Raw genomic sequence first — 22,261 nt, 5'->3', positions numbered from 1 at the left:
AGTTACTCTTTATGTTCCCACATAAAGATATAGGACACTCGATATGCGGAAATATCGACCACAATTATTGTTAATCTCGACAGTTGAAACTGGAAATCTACTCGAGGGTAAATCAACGTGATTTTTCTCGAAGGCTGTTTAGTCGACGAAGGGCGACTGCCTGTCGATCGAGAAAATTGCGGATATGGCGCTTTCTCACTGCGACCAAACCGTCATTTCCTACATCAAATGAAACGTTCCGCCGTGCGACAGGAGCGGGAACCAATATTCGAAGATTGACTGTAATTTGTTTGTCCCGAAGCAGCAAAAGTAACGCGCTCGACTCAGACGGATCAGCAGACCCCGCGCCAGGAAACAAATTTTCCAGGGAAAAGTGTTAATACGAGGCGTTGACTTTCGTTCAAATATTTTCAAGAGGATATCAAACGTAGCTTTAAAACGGAGAAAAAAAGAACACTCGAGGAGAGTAGAGGAAAAGAGTACAGTGCAAGAAAGCATCGGAATAGATAAGCAGAAGTGAACACGATAAGCAGTACAAAACAGCGATAAACAATATGCGAAAGAGAATGGTGAGACGAAACATGGCCATTGGCTAACATGTCATGTATATCCTGTGGTCTATCGCGTATATTTTAGTCACGAATAAAAACCGATTTCTTAGCCTTTTTAAAACATATCTACAAATGTAATAAATCGCTAAAACTTCAGGAGTCTTTCCGATTCTCGAGTATCTAACATTATCTAATACCTATGATTTTTGCTACGAAAACTGTATTTTTCTTACTCGTATAATCGAAAAAACTCCTTAATTTTACGATCTACGATATCGGATAGAAGAAATATTCAAAACACCTGTGTTGTTCTGGTTCGAGAGCGCGTACCACTGTGAAACGATCGCTACTCCTACTCGCAATAGCTTCCTACTCCGTGATACTGGAAATAGGAAATAATATTTCACCGTACAAATTCTGTTTGTAAATTACTCTGATCGATCGTAAGAAACGAATACGTACCGATTGACCCGCACAAGAAGAGTTAACTGTGCACCGTGATTTGAATTTCATCCAAGAAAAATTACACTGCGATGCCTGTCCACCTGGCGACAAAACGGTGAAACAGAGACTCACAGTTCCAATGGTAACGTCTGTGGATGTGATCGGTGACTTTATCTCCGAATCGTGGTATAGTGGCACTTTCGCTTCTTATCTTATAAGTCGTGAATCGTTCGTAGCCTAAATCTAATACGGTAAGAAAAATATTAAAATTTCTGCTAGCAAAACGACCGTTTGCAAAGCGTTGGGAACAGAGACGCGAAAAGCTCGGTTTCCCGTAATTCGCATTTTACGGGCGATTGCGATGATGAACGATCGAGCATTCGAGATAAATTGGTTAAAATTAAACTCTGACAGAAACTAACAAAGGATAAGGGCGGGTAGAGAAAGGGTGACGAGAACCGTGATAGATATAGGGATGGAGCGTAGAGTGGGGAATGGGCAAACAGAGCGCAATTAACGTGCGACCATTAAATATGTACGCGGGTTACTGCGCCACGATCCACGATACGTGTGTGCAGAGGCCAGCGCAAATGCATCGGCTATCGAACGCTCGCGCGCCACTACCGATCTCTTCTTGCAGCCTGTTGGCACAGCCGCTTGATTAGTTCCGCCATATTTACATATCATTAGCCGAGTGTTTGTTCGAGTCGAGGATTCCCCTCTCGCGACACCGTTGTTCGTCAATATGGGAAATAAAACTTATCGCGCAGATCGAAATACCGCGTCGGCAAAAATCGTTGAGATTATGACGTGTAAATTTTTCGTCGTACTTTTCCACGCCAACGACAGCTGACAATGACGATTAGTAAACTGTTTACAACCTGAAATTTATTGTATTTCAGTTTCACTTTATTCATAAAAATACGAATTTCGATCTTAATCTCGTTGCCTACATTGCATAACAATTTCCACTTTTTTTCAGCTTTTCTTATTTTATACACTAGGTAAATGTATTGGACAAGCAGGCGGTATTTACCGCGCGAGAAAAAATGACAACGCAATAAATAGATTAACCAACTCAACTGCTTCGTTACGCCCAATTTTTCATCGGACAAATTATCTCGACGATATCATCGCGATGACTCGTCGCTGTATAAATCGTTTATATTCGGCACAATGTAGTCGATGAAAGACATCCGCTTATACCGCGGATTAAAATGTAATGAATACTGGTACACATCGAGTCGTTCGAGTAAACACTTGCAAATTCGGAAAAATGATACGCTAAAAATGACAACGACGTTCTTTTCCTACGAATTTACCCCGATGTAAACCATTTGAGAACGGCTCGCTTACACTCCATTCGTAAGAAACCTTATCTAAATCATAAAATGAAGATGATACGTTACTCCTACAAACGTTTTACCTACTTGTTAACGTACGCGCAATCTTAACGCCTAGGTTTTCGACTACGGTAACGCATTTTGATTAACGTCTTTACTTCTCACGCATTGTCCCTCTTAATGTCAATATGGCGACGTCCAAATCAGTCTATTTAATCGTACATACAAACTCGTGCATATCCGTAGAAATTATTGTAAAAAGTACCATTTTTAAATTACTATTAAGGCAGTATGGTAATATGACTCGGCTTACGTACGTAGACTTCCTTTTCAAGCCTTTCTACTCTTTCACAGATCAAAATCTGTTAGATATGTGCGTGTTTTCTACGCGTCGTTATTGCAAATGAACAGTGTTTACAAAGTTTTAACTGGCAAAAACATTCGCGTAAATAATTTTGTAGAGATACCATACAGAGTAATTCGATACCAATTATATGAGTCAACATTGCAAACATGAGTGTATAACCTAGATAAGTGAATCGGCATCTCTATTAATTTCTCCATGAATATATATCGTTTGATCGGAAGAAATTTGAAGTTGGTCCTCATGGTTCGTTAACTGTCACGAAAAGAACAAGGTAAACGTCTAATGAACAATAATCAATAAATAAACAAACAGACAACATAGATAATATTACAATGGTGAAGTAATTACGTATCCTTATAGGATGAAGTGCAAATGGTACTTAATTATCATCGTTATCGATGCCACAATCAAGGTTGTCGGTATACAAACGATTGCATTGTTTCTCAAGGCAGTACAGAAAGCTCTGGAACTGCTTACGGAAATCTGTAGCCATTACGAGTAACCTAATTCTCATTCCCTTTAGATATTCTAGATAAGTAACAAACACAAATGCATAACTGAACACGTACAAATTTGATAAACTCTCAAAAGTAACTCCTTGATTAAAGTTACCAACTGTTATGATAGTAAATAGTTTCGGACTTACCGTCGCGGAGTTACCGTATCAGACAAGTACCTTCAACGAAACATGCTTCGCTCAAGAAATCTTGGCATTCGATGAAAAGTAATCAAACATTATTCAATGAAAGAAAGAAAGTAAATATCTAGCCATGAGCATAACCAACGCGTTCGTAACGCATTCTAAGGTAACTAACTCTAACTAGTGGCAGCATTGCTACAATCAGTTTCCAGCATAGCTGACTCGAATTGCTCAAGCACTTGCATGCTCTCCGGGGACACAGCATTAATGCCCAAACGTTCCTTGTATCCGTTTCCGGATAATCGTCGCCGAGAATAATTGATAGTGTCGTTCATTGCTTGTTCCGGAGTGTCGCTGTCGCTCGTGCTGCTAACGCTGCTGCTACTGGTTGAACGTCTGCCACTGGATAAGTCTTGTCTCTCGGTATCAGCCTTATCATCAGGAACTGAGACCTCGTTGCGAAGTTCTAAGAAATTGCTTTGTGCGTTACATAAAGATGCCGATTCATGGCGATCCCTTCGATTGCTCGATACAATTTCCGCGAAAGATGCGATACGTCTTGAATAGTTCGTATCATTTTGACACGTGCCAGACAGTGTACTGTCCTCTTCGTCGTGATCAGGTTCACATTCGACTCTTATATACGTATTACCACGTTTACGTTCATACGTGATAACGTCGGCTGCTCGCGTTAACGAACTCGAAGTGGAGTCGAACGTATCGCTCTTGGTTGCATTATCTTTCTTTTGCCCCTTCTTCGCTGCGCTTCTGTTCGACAGCCAACTGGTCTGCTTCACCTCTCGATCGGTGAAGTTATCTTCAAAGTTACAGGACGACGTGTGCGTCCTGGTAACGAACTCGCTATTTGTATCTTCATCCGCGGTTTCACTGATATCGAGTTCGTTCTTCTCGGACGCATTGCCACTCTTGTATACTAGCTTTGCTCTAGATGGCGCTGGTATATGCGCTTCTTCCAATTTCACGTGCTCGAAGAATTTTGTGAGGGCACCGCGTTGCAATTGGACCGGAGACTCGTTTCGTTCGTTTGATTCCAACTGGTAGTCTTGATACAGTTGTTGTCGACCGATGATAGAGTCTTTGTCAGCTGCACCGAAGTCTCGTAAGTCTCGAGGATTATCGGTGACGATATAGGACTTGTTATGGCCTGCGAACAATGAGTGGAGAAGACCACCGGTTCTTGACCTGTACTTTGGACGACTACTGAACACGGTTGCCTCCTCTGGCTCGGTTGACTTTGTGATTTGTAATTGTTTGTCGGATTCTCCACTATCGTAGGAAGGCAGTAAGATTTCTGTGGCTCTGGCAGATCGCAGTTGATTGATACCGAATTTACTCCTTGACTGCCTCGCCTTGGATTTTCGTCCGTTAAATGGCGATCGTTCCAACTGATACTCGGCTGTAATAGAGAGGTTCTCTGTGTCGATGATGCGGTTGAGCGCTGGTACTGCGCGGTTTGTTTGCTTCTTACGGTTACGACTGACTGCGTCGGGCAACTGTTTACCGACGAACATAGAGGAGTGGGCGACAGAGATTTCGGTCTGAAGGCGAGAGTTGTAGCCTGATGTGGTTGGCAACTTATAATTGAGCATTGCGGTGTGACTTTGGTCTTCGGAAGACTGACTTGCCCTTCTGGCTGGTTCTGTAATTTTTTTGACGATGAGGTATGACTGGTGTTTTTCTGATTGGACGCTACTGACTGGTAACTGGTAGGCGTAGGACACTTGAGGTTCTGCCCTGTCGACATAGGCGATACTCGACCGGGGCAACTGATTGAGGACGATGGAGGAGTAGGACACTGCACTTTCTCGTTGTTCGGTATTAACGGTTGAGGAAGGCCCGACATCCGACTGGTTGACGGTTGATGAAGAGACACTGTTCGAGGAGATTGGGATGAGGAAGGTCGAAGAGGGAAGCTGACCGATGCCGATGGCATTGGAGAATCCTCGCTTTTTCTGAGCTGCATCACTTTTATGAAGTCCACAAGACGCTTTATAGATCTCTGAGTCTTCTCTTGTTTTCCTAATAATTCCTGACGCGTGCGATGTTGTAGCTGTGAGAATAAAGATAAAAGGATTTGTTACACAAATGATGAACACCGTGAAATACGAAAATAAGTTAAAACTTAAAAGTCACGTTGATTTTCTAACGGATAATATCGTAACAAAGATGAGCATGCTCTTAATACACGATGTAACGAACAAATCGATTTCGAATATTTCCCGTTTTTTTGTAGTATCTACGCACATGTAGTTTTTTAATACGAATCTATACTCGTGTACTCTATTTGACGATTAACTATATTTATAACTGATAAGAAATGCATAAGCAATACACAATTTGAATTTAGAAAGAAGAAAGGATGAAACATTAATACCACTTTTTTTTACAAAACATTAAAGTCGGAATTGTTCGCGAAGGAAGCATCGTGCATTCCGTGTTTTCACGGATTAACGAATAAAATTATTGCTGTAGACGTATGGTGCACACGATCGAATATTATGTACAGTTCAATTTAAAAGAGATAGATTTTACGTACATAGAGTCTACACCAATAATGTTAATAGAAGTTATAAAATGTCAGAGACAAATCGATTCATTGTAAACTAAAGAGCCTCGATAGGAAAGCAAAGAATCACGTTTCCGATAGGGAAAAAAATCGACGTGTCTTTGAAAAATAATATTCAAAACGAAAAAGACAAGGAGAAACGTAGAGATCTTGCAGGTTCTCACCGATGAAAAAACAAAAGAGATGAAAAATATTTGCGTACAATTTCATTAAATGAACAGCATTCCAAATGAAAATAAATATTTATGAATTTCTTTCTACGCAGGCCACAGGACGAACCTGAAGTGACTGGCCGAGTAGTTGTGAGCGTTTTTCCAACTCGTAAACCTGCAATCTCAGATCCGAGTTTCGCTCGCGCAGCTCATATCTTTCTCTCTCTTTCTCCTCTGCAAGACATTTCGCGTTCAATACACGTTGCTTTTTTGTGCCCTATTACCGACGATCGACCAAAAAGTTCTTCTTAATTGCAAATTCTTCTGCCGTATTCGAGGAGCCGGTCTCACTCGCGGACACTTCTTCCGGCAGGCTGCTCTCTCGTTTATTCTCTCTGTGTGTCTACGCTCAATAAAGTCTGCGGCAACGCTGCGATACCTCGTTGCACGTTAAATCTAGAAATTGTGGACCCATGTTACACAATTTCCCGCTCTTCATTGGTACAACGTGCCTGCATTATCTACAAGTTCTCTTTTTTTACCATTGGAATTGTACGCTAACTTTCGGTTATCGAATATAACCGAAAGTACCGCTTTGCTTTTTTTATTAAGCATACAAGGTACATTAAATAGATTCCGGACGGTGTCGCCGCGAAATGAGATAAGCGTGCCACGAACATTCATAACAAGCTAGTGTCTGCAGGAAACAAGAACTTTTTTGTCAATCACACGATCAACGTTACTACAGGTAAAGATCCTTTTAAAGGCCAAGGACGATTTACCGAATTCTTCGCTCTTCTTGAACGACGGACGTCCTTCCTCTTCCTCCTCCTCCTCTCCTTCTTCGCCGTCATCGATCTCTTCCTCCTCTATTAACGCGCATTTGGGACATATTCTTGGTGGCGCCGGTGATATGGAGTGACAAGACACGTGATAATTGGATGCACAATTTTCACACACCGTAAGCGTACCTGTACCAACAGAAAATTACTCGATATATATTTTCATTTAAAAGGAATTCTATTACCAACTCAATGAAACTTACAAATCAAGTAACTGTTCTCTGGATGAAACGTTCGTAACGTACCTGGATTCCTGCAGGTTATACAGACTGCTGAATCATTGCTGATCCTTTCGATTGTCAGACTGGAAGGTAAGCCTGGTATGTGTACAGCTTTGTTGCCAATCGATTGAACAGACTTTACGGTGGGCACAGGCAACTGAATCTGACTGGGTCCATTTTCGGCTTTGACTTTGTTGGTGAAAACTTTACTTTCGGTTACGTTTCTAAGAATATTTGGCCTCGTAGTAGATTTCTGTACTGGAATCAATGACTTCATCACAGCCTTCGACGACGGTGGTGACGTCGATTTCGGTGGTAAAACTTTTACAGGGGGAGGCGATGGTCCGTTCATACGTGCGGTTGTTTGCCGTGTTTGCGGAACATTTCCAGATTGCAGATACGAATGTCTTTTCCGTTTCTGAAATATGTTAACGTACAGTTAGTACCAACGTAAACGATCAATTGTATCGGTATACCAAGACGACACTCGGATCATTTACCGTTGGCACATCTAGACTGGAATAAACAAATTGCGGATTGGCGGTGCTACGACGCTTCCTCTCAGCCCTTCTGTTCTGCAATTCGGCGCAAGTAACGGTAGTGATAAGGCCAAGTGCGCTCAGAAAATTGATTTTTTCAAACGTCTCGACCTTGCACTCTTTTTCTGATTCTTCCTTTTCAGACTTTTCGTTGGAATTCTCGTCCATGGAGACCTCGATAACGTCGTCCTCGCCAGAGATCGTTTCCACCGAACTTGACCGTTCTCTAAACACGAAACGAGTCAAGTAAATGGTACTAGTAATTCCCAGAAATGTAAAAATTGGGTCGCGGTTACTCACTTTGTCGGTATACCATCATCCTGCGCGGGTGATGGTACATCGCCGTTTCTGACGACTTCTTCGTAGTCCTCTTTCGATTTCTTCGCATTGAAGTTATTCCCAGCGGTTTTAAGCTTCGTCTCGTTGTTATTCGTAATATGATTATTGTTGTTCAAGCCGAGAAGCGACGCGATGGAAACTTTCGCCCCGTTCGCATTTTCCGCTTTGAACGTTTCGACTTCCTTGCGCAGCCGCTGGACAACTTGCTTCTGCGCATTAAGATAGCAAACTATGAGCATTGGTCGTCGAAAACTTTCTTGGCAGACTGTGTTGCGGATCGTTTAAATACAAATTCGTGCCGTCGAGCGGCCAGGGAATATACACATGTATATTCTTAGCGAACTGTTCTATAAATCGCGAAAACCGCGTCGAACGTGAAGACCGTTGTCCATTATACCTAAACAGAGATTATGAAGAGCACAATAATCTTTCAATTCTACTAAATGAATTCTCTCACCGGACAACACGTTTCTTAATTATCCCACAGTCGGACGAAAAATGAACGAGTATTCTGCGAAAAAGAAACATCGGCCGAGTTGATTACGAATTCCTCGTTCCACAAACTCGTACTTTTTCTTTACTTTGCCAAAGTTCTCATCGAAAAGCGATACTGCTTCGAACATCGATCTCCCCGGCCAACTTCTCTAAAGAAAGGAAGAAACGGAGACATTTGCTAACGTTTACTGCGAGAGTGCAAATTTAGCCTGTAAAACCGCATCCTAAAAAATTTACCGCCAGAAGGTGAACGCCCTGTATATAGAACATTTCCAATAAAAAATCAATAAAACTAACGAACAACTTTCAAGTATTTGGAAACAGAGTCAGGGGGTGAGAAGAAGGACGAAGAACCGTCGAAGAGCCAAAGCGGAGAAACGAGTGTGGGAAAACATGGAAAGTCGAGAGGAGGCAATGTGACAAGGTGAAGACTAACAGTGGAGGAGAGAAGAAAGCGAAAAAACGGGGAGATTTCGTAAAGAGCTGAAAACGTTTCTGCGGGACATTTTATTGATTGAGCCCTCCCGCCGCGCCGTTGCATGGCCGCTACTCTGCTTCCTCTTCGCCAAACTCCAATTCTCTCGCTCGCTCTCTGTGCTCTCACCGTCTCTCACACCCTCCGCAAACTCCTGGTCTGTGTATTCCCGGTCTATGTACACCCGGACCCCCACCCCCTCCTCGGAACGGACTCTCTTTATCCATTCCTATCCGTTTCGTGTATTTCCTTTGATCCAACAGCAATCTACCTGGATCGGCCGTTTATTGCCAGCGTGGAAAGCAAAGAAAAACTGGTGAATAAAGTTGGAAGAAACAGCAAAGAAATCAAGAGGGATGGGAGGGACGCGTCCGCGCCAACAGGATTACCGCGGAGATGTTTGGGAAAGGATGCTGCGACGTAGCAAAGCGCATCCACCGGGGAGACTTGCCTTTACTTCCAACTCATCGTCGATTCACGAATTTGGAAAGAAACGCGTTTAAAGAGACTTTGAGGGGTCTTTGAAAATAGTTTCTTTGCATGTTCGAGAGGTCATCTTCTTTTTTAATGGATGGATAGAAGCTCAAATATCTCAAATATGTAAGCAAGAATGAATTGTTAGTTTGTTCGAAATAAAACTCGAAAGTGACTCTGCATCGAGCTTTCGGGAATCCCAAGATACGAAGGGATTGGCGCGTACGAGGAAGGAAAACAATAGCTGTCCTTGTCTATCGTTGATACGATCGACAAAGTTTGGCAAAGGTAGTCGGTTAACTCGCACAACGAGTTCGTTATTTAATTATAACTGTGCATTACTCATTTTAGCGGGCGTCCTACGAAGATATTGCAAGCAAACGCGGACTCCACGCGAAAGCATAAACTCGATAAAGTTTGGGAAATTCTCGATGAGCGCAGCCTAGCGGTATGTATTACATCATTTACATAATACTCGAGGAATCTGCAAGCTAACTCAAAGTCGATACACGAATTTAGATCTATAACGTCTGCGACACTATGAGTCACTATTACTCAGCTTGTCGCATGCATGCAGTGACATGGTAAGTACTGAAAATATCTGCAGCCTAATGGTCGATTTGATAACGTTCGCAACATTTTAGCGACGCGTATAGTTGATGAAAGCAATATAGTCGTGTACTCGAGGTACCTTTGAACGAAATTTATGCTACAATTTTTCTTTGAAAAATTACCCTAGGCCGTTCAAAATGCCACGACCGAACAACAGTCGTTTCTGTTCGTCCCTGAACTGTTGACATCCAACCCATTCGAGGCCGCTATCGTCTTCATTCTCTACAGTTTCTACGACCTCGCTATATTTCTTCCACCGAGTATATCTGCAAGCTAGTGCAAGATCGATACGGAAAGTTGATTCGATAAAGTTTAGGAAATTTTTCATAAAAGTAACCTCGTACTTATCGCGGTAGAATCAACAACGCGTACTGTAACGGTTAAATGGTAATACGTATTTCCACGAATAGTAGGGAAACACGTATTCGACGTATCCGCAAGCTAACGCAAGGTCGATACACAGCTTGATCTCGTAATGTATATGTATATCGTTCACGAGGAACATCCTCAACCTTGTCGCAATTACGATGGACGAAGTTCTACACAATCGTGAAACTTCAGAACTTTCGTACTACTTTGTTCGAGCAACATATCCTCGAATACTGAATATGCGCGTGTATATTATAAAAGTTTATAGGCAATGCGAATGCATGCAGCAACAGACGCAAAGTTAAGAGACTTAATATACTGATTACAAATACAGTTGCAACGGCGATGCACTTAAATGACGGGAGTAATACCGTGATGGGCGTTAGAAGCATATTTGTTACGCCAGGTGATAAATGATTGAGAAAACTTGTCGCAAAGTTTGCTTTAACCTTGAAACTCAAGGCAACCTTTTTTCATATTTCTGTATATTCCACTTGTCGATGAGAACCGAATGTCGCAAACGAGCCGTATAATTTTCTCATAAACAATGTTTAAACTTTCAACAGCGTAAAGCGTGCAGCTCTTTCAAGAGCCTGTACATATTTCGAGCGTCTCGTCGCCTCGAAAATATTATTTCCGTGCGATCGATGCATCGATCAAGAAAGAATTTTCCCTCGAAAGGGTTAGTTCGACTATAAAATACTGCCTGTAACGTAACGCGCTGATATCGAGATGATAATTTCATACGACGTCGCTTCTATTCGCACGAAACGACAAGCTTAAATACGGAACGTAAACGTTCATGGACACGCCTGGCCTGGATCATCGCGAAAGAGTGAAGCTCGAGGAAATCAATTCTCAACTTACCTGGCATCTTCCCAACGACACGATGTGCAAGTGAATCTTTTGTATCTGGCCGAGAATGTCTGTGTTCTGCAAAGCAAAGAGATATAAATCATTTTAAACTCGCGATCCCTTACGTTTCTACGCATACTGTGCCGTTCAAACACGCAAACTGTTGCCGTAATAACGCAAATGATAAAAAAAAAAAAAATCAAAGAAATGCTCGGTTTACATCTGTAATTTCTCAGCCTACTTCGGTATGGTAACTGTAGCATTACAACCGTGACATAAGATGTAGTTATACGCGGAAGACAATCAATTTACGCGCCACGTAACTGACGTAACAGTCACCACCGCCTAATTATAGATCTCATAGTAGACAATGGCGTATTTTTAATTCGAACAAAAATTTCGCTGTTATATTTTTTAACGAAAAAATCGTGACAACAGGTGGAAACGATAATTATTCGATTACGGTACAGTGTACCTTTCTCCTCAAACAAGTGTAGATAAATTCTGCCGTAATTACGTCCTTTTCATTTAAAATGCCTATAATCGCATATTTATCAAGTTCGGATTGGATTACAGATTAGAAAAGGTGAAATTACTTACGTTGGGGTCATCTTTCAGCTTGCCCACACAGATCTATAATTCAAACAGACAGTTCCAGATTAATTACCTTTTAAATGTAATTTAACTATTTCTTCTAATCTTGAAATATCACAACTTCGTCAAGTGGTTGAAAAGTAAAAGTTTTAAAGAGTGAAAAAGATGGTAGGGAAGAATTGTAAATGGATCGAATGATACCGACCGAAAGTATGCGAAACTGTAATAGAGACGAATATACGTATGTATAATTTCGAGTTACGCGAGACAAGGTCGGTAGAGCAGGGCCCAACGTCGATCGTGCGCTGAGAAAAACTTTACTCTGTGCGCATATCCCTCTAGCGTTCTTGCTAGTTAATAAAAGTTTGCTCGTAATGGGCGAAACAAGGCACGCGCGAACGTACGATGCGACATTATTGGTTTATATATACCAAAATACGTTGGAAACTCGTCGATAGTATGCCTTGACCTTATGTGCATTTACAATGCAAAGCTTATCGCTAATGAAAAGTTAATAATAAATTTCGAACACAATCGGTATCGTAATTCTAACAATAAATATTCTTTAACTGCTGATGGTAAATTTGACAAGTTTCTCGTTAAACATAAGGGGAGAGGATAAGTACGAGGCGTGATGGGATATAGTAAAAGTTGGTTGTCAAACAAAAGCTGATAGTCAAATTGAAGTTTATGGTAATTAAAAGAAAAAACGAACTAATCGAAGACAATATTTAGACAGGGGAAGAAAATTGAACGCGATAAGGAGAGAGAATAGAACTACGTATAGGAGTTCGGATGATCAAGAGAGGGAGAGAGAGAGACAGACAGGGGAAGGGGGTTAACTGAACAAGTGAGTAACCGAATGAACGAACGAGAGAGAGACGGAATATTGGTTCTCAAAGTCATGCGACGCATCGGTCGAAGCACTCTACCACAAAGGTTAAGGTCTGAACACTCGTTCACCTTCGAGTTTGTATGTTTCGTAAAAAAAAAAAAAAAAAAATAACCACTGTTCTGCGCAAACTTGCCCCATGATTTAAGGCGAGCAAAAGTTACTTCGGAACTTGTTACGCTTCTTTCGCTTTTGATAGCGCGCAACGCTGTTCGTGCAGCCGAAGATGAAACAGTTTTACAAATGTCCAATACGAGTGAAAGGAATGTTAGGAAATGCTATTATGTACTATTAAAAAATAGATCGGACAGACATATGGCATATCAGTATCTCAGTTTTCGTCGGTGTCCCGCACTAATCGGACATCTTTGATCGCGATGATTGTTTCACGAATCTTCGAGGAATTTACGTTAAAGAAACGAATTCAGTAAATATAGTATGGAAGTATGCATTTATGCACGCGCGCGCGTGCCTTGTGCGTACATGCGTTCGTGCACGCATTGTACGTGGAAATGCCAAGAAAACTGAACAAAAAGAAACGGATTCCCAAAGAAAAATGTTGCGAGCGTTTAATTATCGATTGCTTTATAACGTTCCCTCGGTAATAAAGTATTTAGCATCGACAGATACGTGCTAAATCGCTTGCAAAAACTTGTTCACTTTTTATGTTGATTATTTATCGAGCGTGTTACCTAGATTTTTCAATCAATAGACGACAGCGCGTGCAATAGTAGGAAAAATTCGGTGCTCGGTTAAAAATTATTCGTCAACTTACTCGCCCACAGGTTCCTTTGGATTTGTACTCTCAATCTTTAAATCGCTTTCGACATACATATATGCACATATTATGCATCGTGAAACTCACCTGATGATCGCGTATGGCATTTTTCAGCTTATTTTGCACGGCGAGAATTTCAGCTTGCAAACTCTTCGATATCTCCATATTTTTACTATGCGTTTATTCGTTTTTCCTCCCTGTTCAAAAATCCGGCTGATTTTAGCGAGAGAAGAGGAGGACGGGAAACCCCTCCTCCCTCTCTCACTCTCACTCTCCCACCAAATTGACGAGAACAGCGGTATACGCTCCGATCAACCGCACGCACGGCGCGCACCAGCCACCAACTCTTCGAGCCACCGCGACGACACTTGACCGTTTTAACTTAGGAAAATCGAACAGGTAAAAATGTCACAGGCACACTTTGTCCCTCTGTTACGTACGTACATATGAATATCCTTATTTCACGGCACCGAACAGACCAAATAACGTCGTGAAACCGCGTACCAAAGTGAATTGTTCGCTCATCAACGAGCGTCTGTGCTGCCACCAGCACTGTTGCCTCCGTACACGGACGTGCCAAGTTGCTCGAGATCCCCTGGCACCCCTAGCCCTAGCCCACAATCTTTCTCTCTTTCTCCCCCAGCCTTTCTTCCTCCCTCTCGTTGCGTTGTATGCCCAGGGATCCGACGCGCTCCTTGAAAGCGAGTTTTCGCGCCAAGCTTGTACAACCGGTATGCGTGCTGTACCAAACAGCCTTCCAGTTTATCTTCCAATTTTATTTAACTTGTATTTTCATTCACGTTCGACAACCGACACGACTTGCACTTACGAATTTACAAAACCACAGGACGGACAAGGAAAAGATTTTCTCGAGACAAATCTTGTATGATAGTGAACGTTGGTAATGCCGGCGATAGTGGCGCCACGTATTTGCGATTACGAAACGAAACGAAACGGCGTTCACGGTAGGAGACAAGCGTACTCATTCCTTGAAGCCGGAGACGCGTTTCGGAATTTCTGCGCATTTGAAGATACGTCTTAACATGGCTACACTTATTAGGCACATTAAGTTAGATTAACAATTATATCCCACGATTTGTATCCTTTTCATATCTCTATCGATTCATTATTCTAGAAAACCTACTTTCTTGAAAACTACAAAAAAATACTATATCCTTTTCATACATGTAAAACTTTAATCATATACAGTCTATAACTTCATATACTATATATTGGTTGCTCCTAGAGGAAATATAAATACACGCACATATATACTGGAGTGTGGAATTTAAATCGATCATCTGTACATGATAGCAGTACATCACGTGATCTTTCTTCATGTATACATGGTATAGACTGTATATTTTATAATGAATACATATAGAAAGATATGATAATATCTTCATCAATTTATTTTACGCTATGGTAAACTTCCACCATAAAAAATGGACTACTTTTTGTATATAAACAGAATTGCCTTAACAATTTATATTAATTGCAGAACTTCTCTTGAAATTTCTGTAGAAGAAGTTAAAAGTTTAGAACACGGTAAAGACAAAGAATATCAATTCGTCGATATACATCTACTATAAATTTTTCTAAATTTTCAAATAAATTGTAGTTACATGTTATGATTATATTTTTTATTTATCATTTGTAACAATAAAGATATTTAGTAAATACCACCTTATAGAATTTAAAAAAGTACTTTTATACTCGTTCAAATTGCTTTTGTAAATGTTGCGTTATCTTACCATTGAGAGTAGATTAAGATATATGTTTATAGCGTAAATATCAAATAGTACTCAAATTATTATACTGTTGTTTAACCTTTCAAGATAAAGTTTGACGTTCGTTGTATACTAGTTTGATCGACAAACACGCATGCGTAACCCTTAAAAAATTGTGCTCTACTGCTCAAGTATCTATGATTTCTCATGTACGTTAACCATATAGTACAATATAAGTGTAATTAAATTAATTTCAATAAACTTCTTTATAGTGTTAAGTTTATTAAATATTGTAACTTCATTCAATTTTTATTGCAAAAATAAGAAAATCAATATCATGATATTTGAAAGGCTGAGAGGTTATATTACGATTATTCCTTCCATTTTATTTAGAAGATATTATAACTTATCCAATTTACTATAACGTTTTCGACAATAGTTACAATTTCTTCGATATAAACTTTTTTCTATTTTGTCTTCTCTTTCATTTAATAGTATTAAAAATGTCGTCTAAGAGATCCGCGACTACGGAATTAAATCATGACAATTGGCAAGAAGAACACGAACCCGAAGACGCCGGAACATTTACAAAAGCATCCGATGATGTACTTGAAAAAAGAGTTGTTAAAAGGGCTAAGCGTCGTTTACAAGCTACAGAAGTAAGTAACTCTTGTATTTTTATATTTGTTAATTTAAGTCCTTCTATATTTATCATTGATTAATTTTCAGGATAATACCAGAAGTACATTCGGTACATTTGCAGGCTTTAAAGTAGAATCATCTACACCTCAGAGTTCACCATTCAGCTTTTTAGTTAATAGTAATACTCCTGATGCAAATTTAAAAACGCACACAACCGTCAACAAATCTCCAGCAAGTAACGGAGCATCTAAAGGCAGTGAAAATGGCACGAATAAAAAAGAAAATTCTGAAGTGCAAACATCATCCAGCACAACTACAAGTAAAAAGAGTTCTTGCGAACAAGAAGATCAAAATATATTTAAGAAATCTTCTGATTATTTTGCTAAATTAAAAGGGTTGAATGAAAGTGTGGCACAATGGATTAAAACTCATGTAGATGCAAATTCATTTTGTATTCTAACACCTATTTTTAGAGATTATGAAAGATATCTTAAAGAAATTGAAGCAAAACATGGAAATGGAACCGATAAGGCAACATATATATCAGAGAATGTGCAGCCTGTGCATACTAGTGATAATAAGGAGAGTCCAAGTACAGAAAAAAAACTTACTAACTCTCCATTTGGAGGGACAAGTCCAAAATTTCCTTTGAATTCTACAGATTGGAAGCGTGAAAAATCAATTTTTGACCTATATTCACCTAAATCTGTATTTGGTAAATCAGAGCATACCGCAGATATTAGTAAATCTATTTTTAGTAATACAGAGCAATCTACGGGTACACATAAATCTGTTTTTGGTAACATAGACCATAATGCTGGGACTAAAAGTGTATTTGGAAATGTGAACTCAGAAAAGAACTCGTTTTTGAGTAAACCATCTACTGTCTCAGATAATAAATCAGAAGAACAAGAGTCAAAATCAGATTTAAAATCTACGAGTAGTTCTTTTGGTCCAGCTAGTACTTTCTGTTTTGGTCAAAGTTCTTCTGCTACTAGTAATACACCAACTGGTTTTAGTTTTGGAAGGTATTTGGAAGGCTCTCTCATTTACTCATGTACAAATCACTACATTTTGATAACATTTTAATTTGTAGTGCCAAACCATTTACATTCGGAGCTCAAGTTGTAAAACCACAAGAGTCTGAGGATAAATCAGAAACTGAAGTAAAAGATGACGAAGATGAGGAACCACCAAAAGTAGAGTATAAGAAAGTAACAGAAGAAGGTGCCATCTATGAACAAAGGTAATACTCTGTAATAAACATATTTCTAATAACAAAATTTACTCGTATTGCATTTGTTACAGATGTAAAGTTTTCATAAAGAAAGATGGTAATTTTACTAGTAGAGGTGTAGGAATACTGTTTTTAAAGCCAACTCCAAATGATAAAACGCAATTAATAGTACGTGCAGAGACCTCTCTGGGAAATTTACTGCTCAATACTTTATTAACTGAAAGTATTCCAACAGTACGCATGGATAAAACCACAATAATGTTGGTTTGTTTGCCAATGCCTGAATCTACACCACCACCGGTATCAGTCTTGTTAAGAGTAAAAACAGCTGAAGATGCAGACGCATTAATTAACGCACTGAATAAACATAAGAAATGAAGGAAACAATAGGTTATATTGAAACTTGCAAGAGATATGAGAGTTGGTGTTACAACGCAATTAAATAAGACATATGTGACATGTTATACACAGAACATATTCAAATAAATTTGAATGATTACTAACGATTCTACGGAAAAAATACAATTTTTTGCTGTTAAATATAAATTTCATGTATGTTGGAAGATTTTTTACTTTAATGCTACAATATAAACTGTTATGTAAATTACGACTGCAAAAGTAAAATTCTTTTTTATTTTCCACTACACGAAATATACTCTATAACGTCATTACTGTAATTAATGTTGATATAAGAATGTATACTTAAAAAATAAATGTGTCTGAAATTTAGAACAATTAATATACATACTTTTATTTGTCAAGATTATCACAATACTTACAAAATTTATTTTCATTTATATAACAAAAATAGGGATACTTAAATTTTTTTCTTTTCGAATAATAAACAAATTTCATAGCATCACTAAAAGAAATTATAAAGATAATTTGTCATTGAAAATAATGTCTATATTGAAATTATTTATATTAACTTTACGTGTGTAATTGTAGTAAATTTCTATTTTATTGTGAATAAGATTTATTTCAAAAGAATTGTATATTTTTACCACTCATAATGTATTTACAATTTATTTCGCAATGTTAGTGAATATGCCTAATATACAGAACTATGAAGAATTACTAAATGATACTAATATAATAATTATATATTAATCTGTTCAATTATTAATAGACAAACAAAAAAGAACAATTATATTTTACAAACTGAAAATATTATAATTTAAAATCATTAATTTCTATACGAAGTTTATGAAAACTGTCACTGTAGAACGTGCATATTCTATTTACAGCAGTATTAATGATTTAGTAATTGAAAGATAACTTCGCGTTGTATTTAAATTGCAAAGCTGACATGTAAATCTTTAAAATATGAACATTTTTAAACGTTTAATGCAATTAACAGCACATTATTCTAAAAGCATTTACAGAATGCAGCTTGAAAAAGTAGTTTTAGAAACATTGTATGTACAGTAGTGTTAATACACATTTGTATCCTAATAATATAGATACTCTTTAATAATGATATGCCTTATACAAAAAGATAATAAAATAAAGTTGGATTTTCTTATAAAATATTGTAGTATTATGTTCTATATCTGTTTTAGTAATGTACATGTATTAAAAGTATTGCGAAGATTACTTTTACATTTGCTAAGCCCTTTGAGCCATAAATGGTGTTAAAGCACCTCTTTGTCCAAGACCTAATTGTATATGTTGCATATGTATTTCAACACAATTTTGAAAAACTTGTTGATTCTGTGGACTCAGTTTTGAACGTATTTGTTCCATAGTACCCTGTAATACTTTCAGTTCGTATGCGTTTCGGTCTGAATCAGATAAACTCTAGAACATGAGAAAAATTGTATAAACAATGGTGTCAAGAGGTAGTGGTTGTATCGAACGAATGGTTAGTATTACCTTCACTTGAAGCATTAGAGCGGTTAAATCTGTTACTAATTGAGTCATTTTCCCAGGTTCCTTGTCATTGATAATATTATTTCTAGTGATCATATCTGCCGCTTCCTGTCTACACTTTTCACGAAGGTGGGATGGAGCTAGCATAGCAGCCACGCTAGGTTCAGGAGCCATTTCTTGACATAATTCTTGGACATCGTTAAGAAAATCTTGAAGAGCAGTATTCATTTTCTCCAATTCAACCACAATTCTAAAATCAATATAAATATGTATAGGAGAATCGTAAATCTAATATACATTATTAAATAAAGTAGTCAATTACCCTGCATATCTTCTCTCAAAATCCGGTGGAAGTGGTTCTCCAAAAGATCGTCTTTTTTCTGCTTCACTATTCATCTCTTTCAATTTTTTAAGCTTTATTTTTTTTGCGGCTAATATTTTATTTACTTTTACCATAAATTCAAGTAATTTAAGAGGATAACCATTCATAGTTCCACCAATATGAGATTTCTTTGGCAGCGCTACAGAAGCATTAGATATTAAAGGATCGCTATTTAGACGCGGAGACATTAACTTCATTGCATACGGTGGAGATGGTACATATTGTACATGTCTAGGTCTAAACTTTTGAGCAAACGATGCAACACTTATTGTTTCTGGTGGCTCATTTGACAGTACTTCATAATCTGGGACACTATGTGTTCCAAGTCCAGCACGTTCAAATGTAATTCTATAAGTATTATTACTAGTATCCACTGCATCAATACTTCCAGTGAATAATCCATCTTGTGGTTTTCTCAGTCTTGCTGTAACTTTGGTACCTATTACTAATTGCAATGGTATTTCTGGTGGTAAATCTTTGTAACTATTAACATCCGCAGCTTTTCTTTGCTGTAGCATTCGAATTTTTTGTCTTTTCCTTTCTAGCTCTCGTCTTTCTTCTTCAAAGAATGATTGAGAACATCTTCGTGGTTTACCCATCATTCTTCTTATTTTACACCATTCAACACGAGTTAATTTCCGAGTTTTTAATTGTGGAAATGATTCTTTCAAGCATATCATAAAATCATTATCACCTTCAAAAAGTGTCTTATCAATGTTACTATAAAACCACTCGTAACAAACCCATTTGTGTGCTTTTGGTAACTTTAATAAATTTCTTAATCTCATGCCAATCTTTTGTCCAATTTTACGATCTGGAGACGAAGGTTGTAAAGGTTTATCAGGTTCTTTTTCTTGTTTAATTGGTGTCACTGTAGGTGTCAATGGTTGGGTTAACATATTATTATTTTTTCGTGGCTCATTGGTTATTCTATTTTGTTTTTTTGCTGGAGAAGGTCTAGGTATTTTTTTAGGAGATTGTTTGGTATCTGGTTGAGATGGATCTTTTTTGATTCTAGAAAATATATATTAGAGACAATATGAATTAAACCCTTTATTATATACACAATGTGTAAACTTACCTATGATGCGGATGATTAACTAATATATCATCATAAAACAATTTATTTTTCTTTCTTATTCGTGCTGGCATTCCTCGTCGGTTTAGAACTTGAACCGGTTGAGTCGGAGGATTTGGTTTTGGTGGAGGTAGAGCACCTACTCTTTGCAACCCTAATGCTGCAGGTCCTAGTTCAGGAATTGGATCAGATTCTTCTGTATCCATATGCGAGTCTGTTGAATTATTTGAAATTTGTTGATCGTCCATATCCATTGTATCATCGTCGATTATTTCAGTTTTGATTTCATCGATCGAAGGGTAGCCTCCATTTTTGATAGATAATAGCGTTTCAGCAGATTCACCTAAAGCAAAGGCATTGAATGAGAAAATACATTTAATCGATTCTATAATGCTACATTTTTGTATCATGTCTGTTTTAGATTGCGCTCTGTGTATTACATATCAAAGAAATGCCTACAAATTTGGATTATTTATAATTACAATTACCAGAATGTAAGGAAATCTAACTAAATATCAATGTGGAAATAATGTTTTAAATAAAATTATATCATCTTCTTTGAAGTTTTGAAATTATTACTTCATAATATTGTATACTATAATCTGTTAAAGGTAGATATGAAAAAAAGCACTGTATACAAATACTGGTAACCTCAAGTATAATCGTTCGCTTATTAATATAGAATTTATTAGTAATTCTTCATCCGCGATCGTGTCATGTAAAAACTTATTCGAAATGGTGATACGAAAAGAAACGAGAACTTGGTCGTTCTGCTGTTAGGTAGCAACATAACCAAACTTTTCGTAGTTTCGTAAACAGTATGCGTACTTATTGTATCAAGGTAAAAGCCATACTCGTCGAATTATTAACAGTAGGAAGACAAGGAAACATATCAGCTGATATACGTCTTGAAAATATTGTTTGGTAAATGAAGATTGAAATGGTAAAGATCGCCGTCCCGCTTGAATTGTGTATTGGTCATTTTTGAAATTTTAAACCAGACCTTTCTGAGCGCAATTAAAACACCAACCATAAGTCCGTAAACATCATCCAGAAAGATTTTACATGTCAACATTGAAGACTTCGAAACATTTATTTCTCCCGTACAACTACTTTTTTAATTTAATTAACCTTTGTTGGATTAATTTTATCAAGAATAAGTAAACTTTTACTCACTTTCAATCATCTCCGCCATGTTGCTATCAATGATGCATCATGGGTACGCATTTCCGTCGAGCTCGCCCGCTCCGCGGTGAATTTCGCTAGTGGTCCTTTTCCGGCGTTCCAAACGCTATGATTGGCTGGAAATTACTTTTAAATATTGAAACAGACTTTGTGGAATTTTTAAAAGTATATTAAAGCTAGAGGCGGCGTGTTACACGAAGAAATTAAAAATAGGTCAAGAACGATGCGATTTGAACGATTTCTTAACCTATACATTTGAAAATATGTGTGAAAGTACCGTTTGCATACACTCACAGACATAATTATTCGACACGATTCATTCAAAGTATGAATGTTGGACAGACAATATGTTACGAACGAGTTGTTTTTGGTTATTAACGATGACGCTAGTCAGGCCAGATAATATTGTCTCGTTCGATAAATTCGTAACGCTTACCAAATATTGTAGAGATAAAGAGAGGTTAATAACGTCCAAAGAAAACGACGAGTATTTACTGATTAGTGCCGAGATCGATTCAACCGTCGCAATGGAATGTCGTTTTTGGTATAGAATATTAATTTATTAA

General features: G+C 38.1%; 3 protein-coding genes across 7 annotated transcripts; 1 reads left to right on the top strand and 2 right to left on the bottom strand.

Moving 5' to 3' along the window:
• Positions 1-1,882: 1,882 nt before the first annotated feature.
• LOC128887468 (uncharacterized) lies at positions 1,883-13,794 on the bottom strand. Its single transcript, XM_054143404.1, has 8 exons — positions 13,657-13,794; positions 11,906-11,938; positions 11,318-11,383; positions 7,987-8,234; positions 7,648-7,912; positions 7,172-7,565; positions 6,867-7,055; positions 1,883-5,416 (listed from the first exon to the last, which is right to left on the bottom strand). Exons 1-8 carry the CDS (start codon positions 13,732-13,734, stop codon positions 3,522-3,524), a joined length of 3,168 nt encoding a protein of 1,055 aa, XP_053999379.1. The 5' UTR covers positions 13,735-13,794; the 3' UTR covers positions 1,883-3,521.
• Positions 13,795-13,819: 25 nt separating this feature from the next.
• LOC128887485 (nuclear pore complex protein Nup50) lies at positions 13,820-17,913 on the top strand. 3 transcript variants are annotated; one of them, XM_054143449.1, is made up of 6 exons: positions 14,651-14,667; positions 15,071-15,117; positions 15,795-15,958; positions 16,029-16,969; positions 17,038-17,187; positions 17,250-17,913. In XM_054143449.1, the coding sequence occupies exons 3-6, from the start codon at positions 15,803-15,805 to the stop codon at positions 17,554-17,556; spliced, it is 1,554 nt and encodes a 517-aa protein (XP_053999424.1). In that variant the 5' UTR covers positions 14,651-14,667; positions 15,071-15,117; positions 15,795-15,802; the 3' UTR covers positions 17,557-17,913. The 3 variants fall into 3 exon arrangements, with proteins under 3 accessions (XP_053999425.1, XP_053999424.1, XP_053999423.1); XM_054143450.1 differs by lacking the exons at positions 14,651-14,667; positions 15,071-15,117 and adding an exon at positions 13,820-13,968; XM_054143448.1 differs by lacking the exons at positions 14,651-14,667; positions 15,071-15,117 and adding an exon at positions 15,394-15,508.
• A 150-nt stretch (positions 17,914-18,063) lies between these two features.
• On the bottom strand, positions 18,064-21,811 carry LOC128887479 (protein lin-9 homolog). 3 transcript variants are annotated; one of them, XM_054143434.1, is made up of 5 exons: positions 21,687-21,811; positions 20,514-20,853; positions 19,373-20,446; positions 19,054-19,300; positions 18,064-18,978 (listed from the first exon to the last, which is right to left on the bottom strand). In XM_054143434.1, exons 1-5 carry the CDS (start codon positions 21,703-21,705, stop codon positions 18,787-18,789), a joined length of 1,872 nt encoding a protein of 623 aa, XP_053999409.1. In that variant the 5' UTR covers positions 21,706-21,811; the 3' UTR covers positions 18,064-18,786. The 3 variants fall into 3 exon arrangements, with proteins under 3 accessions (XP_053999409.1, XP_053999410.1, XP_053999408.1); XM_054143435.1 differs by lacking the exon at positions 21,687-21,811 and adding an exon at positions 21,339-21,477; XM_054143433.1 differs by lacking the exon at positions 21,687-21,811 and adding an exon at positions 21,365-21,470.
• Positions 21,812-22,261: the final 450 nt, after the last annotated feature.

Source organism: Hylaeus anthracinus, unplaced genomic scaffold (genome assembly GCF_026225885.1).
Source record: "Hylaeus anthracinus isolate JK02 unplaced genomic scaffold, UHH_iyHylAnth1.0_haploid 11989, whole genome shotgun sequence".
Taxonomy (NCBI): domain Eukaryota; kingdom Metazoa; phylum Arthropoda; class Insecta; order Hymenoptera; family Colletidae; genus Hylaeus; species Hylaeus anthracinus.
Note: the sequence above shows the minus strand (reverse complement) of the source record. Positions and strands in the feature narration are given on the sequence as shown.

Bases quoted from the DNA above. Each gene is read 5' to 3' on its own strand.
- LOC128887468 (XM_054143404.1), bottom strand. From the start codon at position 13,734: ATGGAGATATCGAAGAGTTTGCAAGCTGAAATTCTCGCCGTGCAAAAT. The intron at 8,235-11,317 runs GTAAGTTGAGAA...CTTAATGCGCAG, and splicing joins TGTCGTTGGGAAGATGCCAG to AAGCAAGTTGTCCAGCGGCT. The intron at 7,566-7,647 runs GTAAATGATCCG...AACATATTTCAG, and splicing joins CCAGTCTAGATGTGCCAACG to AAACGGAAAAGACATTCGTA.
- LOC128887485 (XM_054143450.1), top strand. From the start codon at position 15,803: ATGTCGTCTAAGAGATCCGCGACTACGGAATTAAATCATGACAATTGG. The intron at 15,959-16,028 runs GTAAGTAACTCT...ATTAATTTTCAG, and splicing joins GTCGTTTACAAGCTACAGAA to GATAATACCAGAAGTACATT. The intron at 17,188-17,249 runs GTAATACTCTGT...CATTTGTTACAG, and splicing joins GGTGCCATCTATGAACAAAG to ATGTAAAGTTTTCATAAAGA.
- LOC128887479 (XM_054143433.1), bottom strand. From the start codon at position 21,401: ATGTTTCCTTGTCTTCCTACTGTTAATAATTCGACGA. The intron at 20,854-21,364 runs GTATGGCTTTTA...CCTTTGCTTTAG, and splicing joins TACTGTTAATAATTCGACGA to GTGAATCTGCTGAAACGCTA. The intron at 18,979-19,053 runs GTAATACTAACC...CTCATGTTCTAG, and splicing joins CTCTAATGCTTCAAGTGAAG to AGTTTATCTGATTCAGACCG.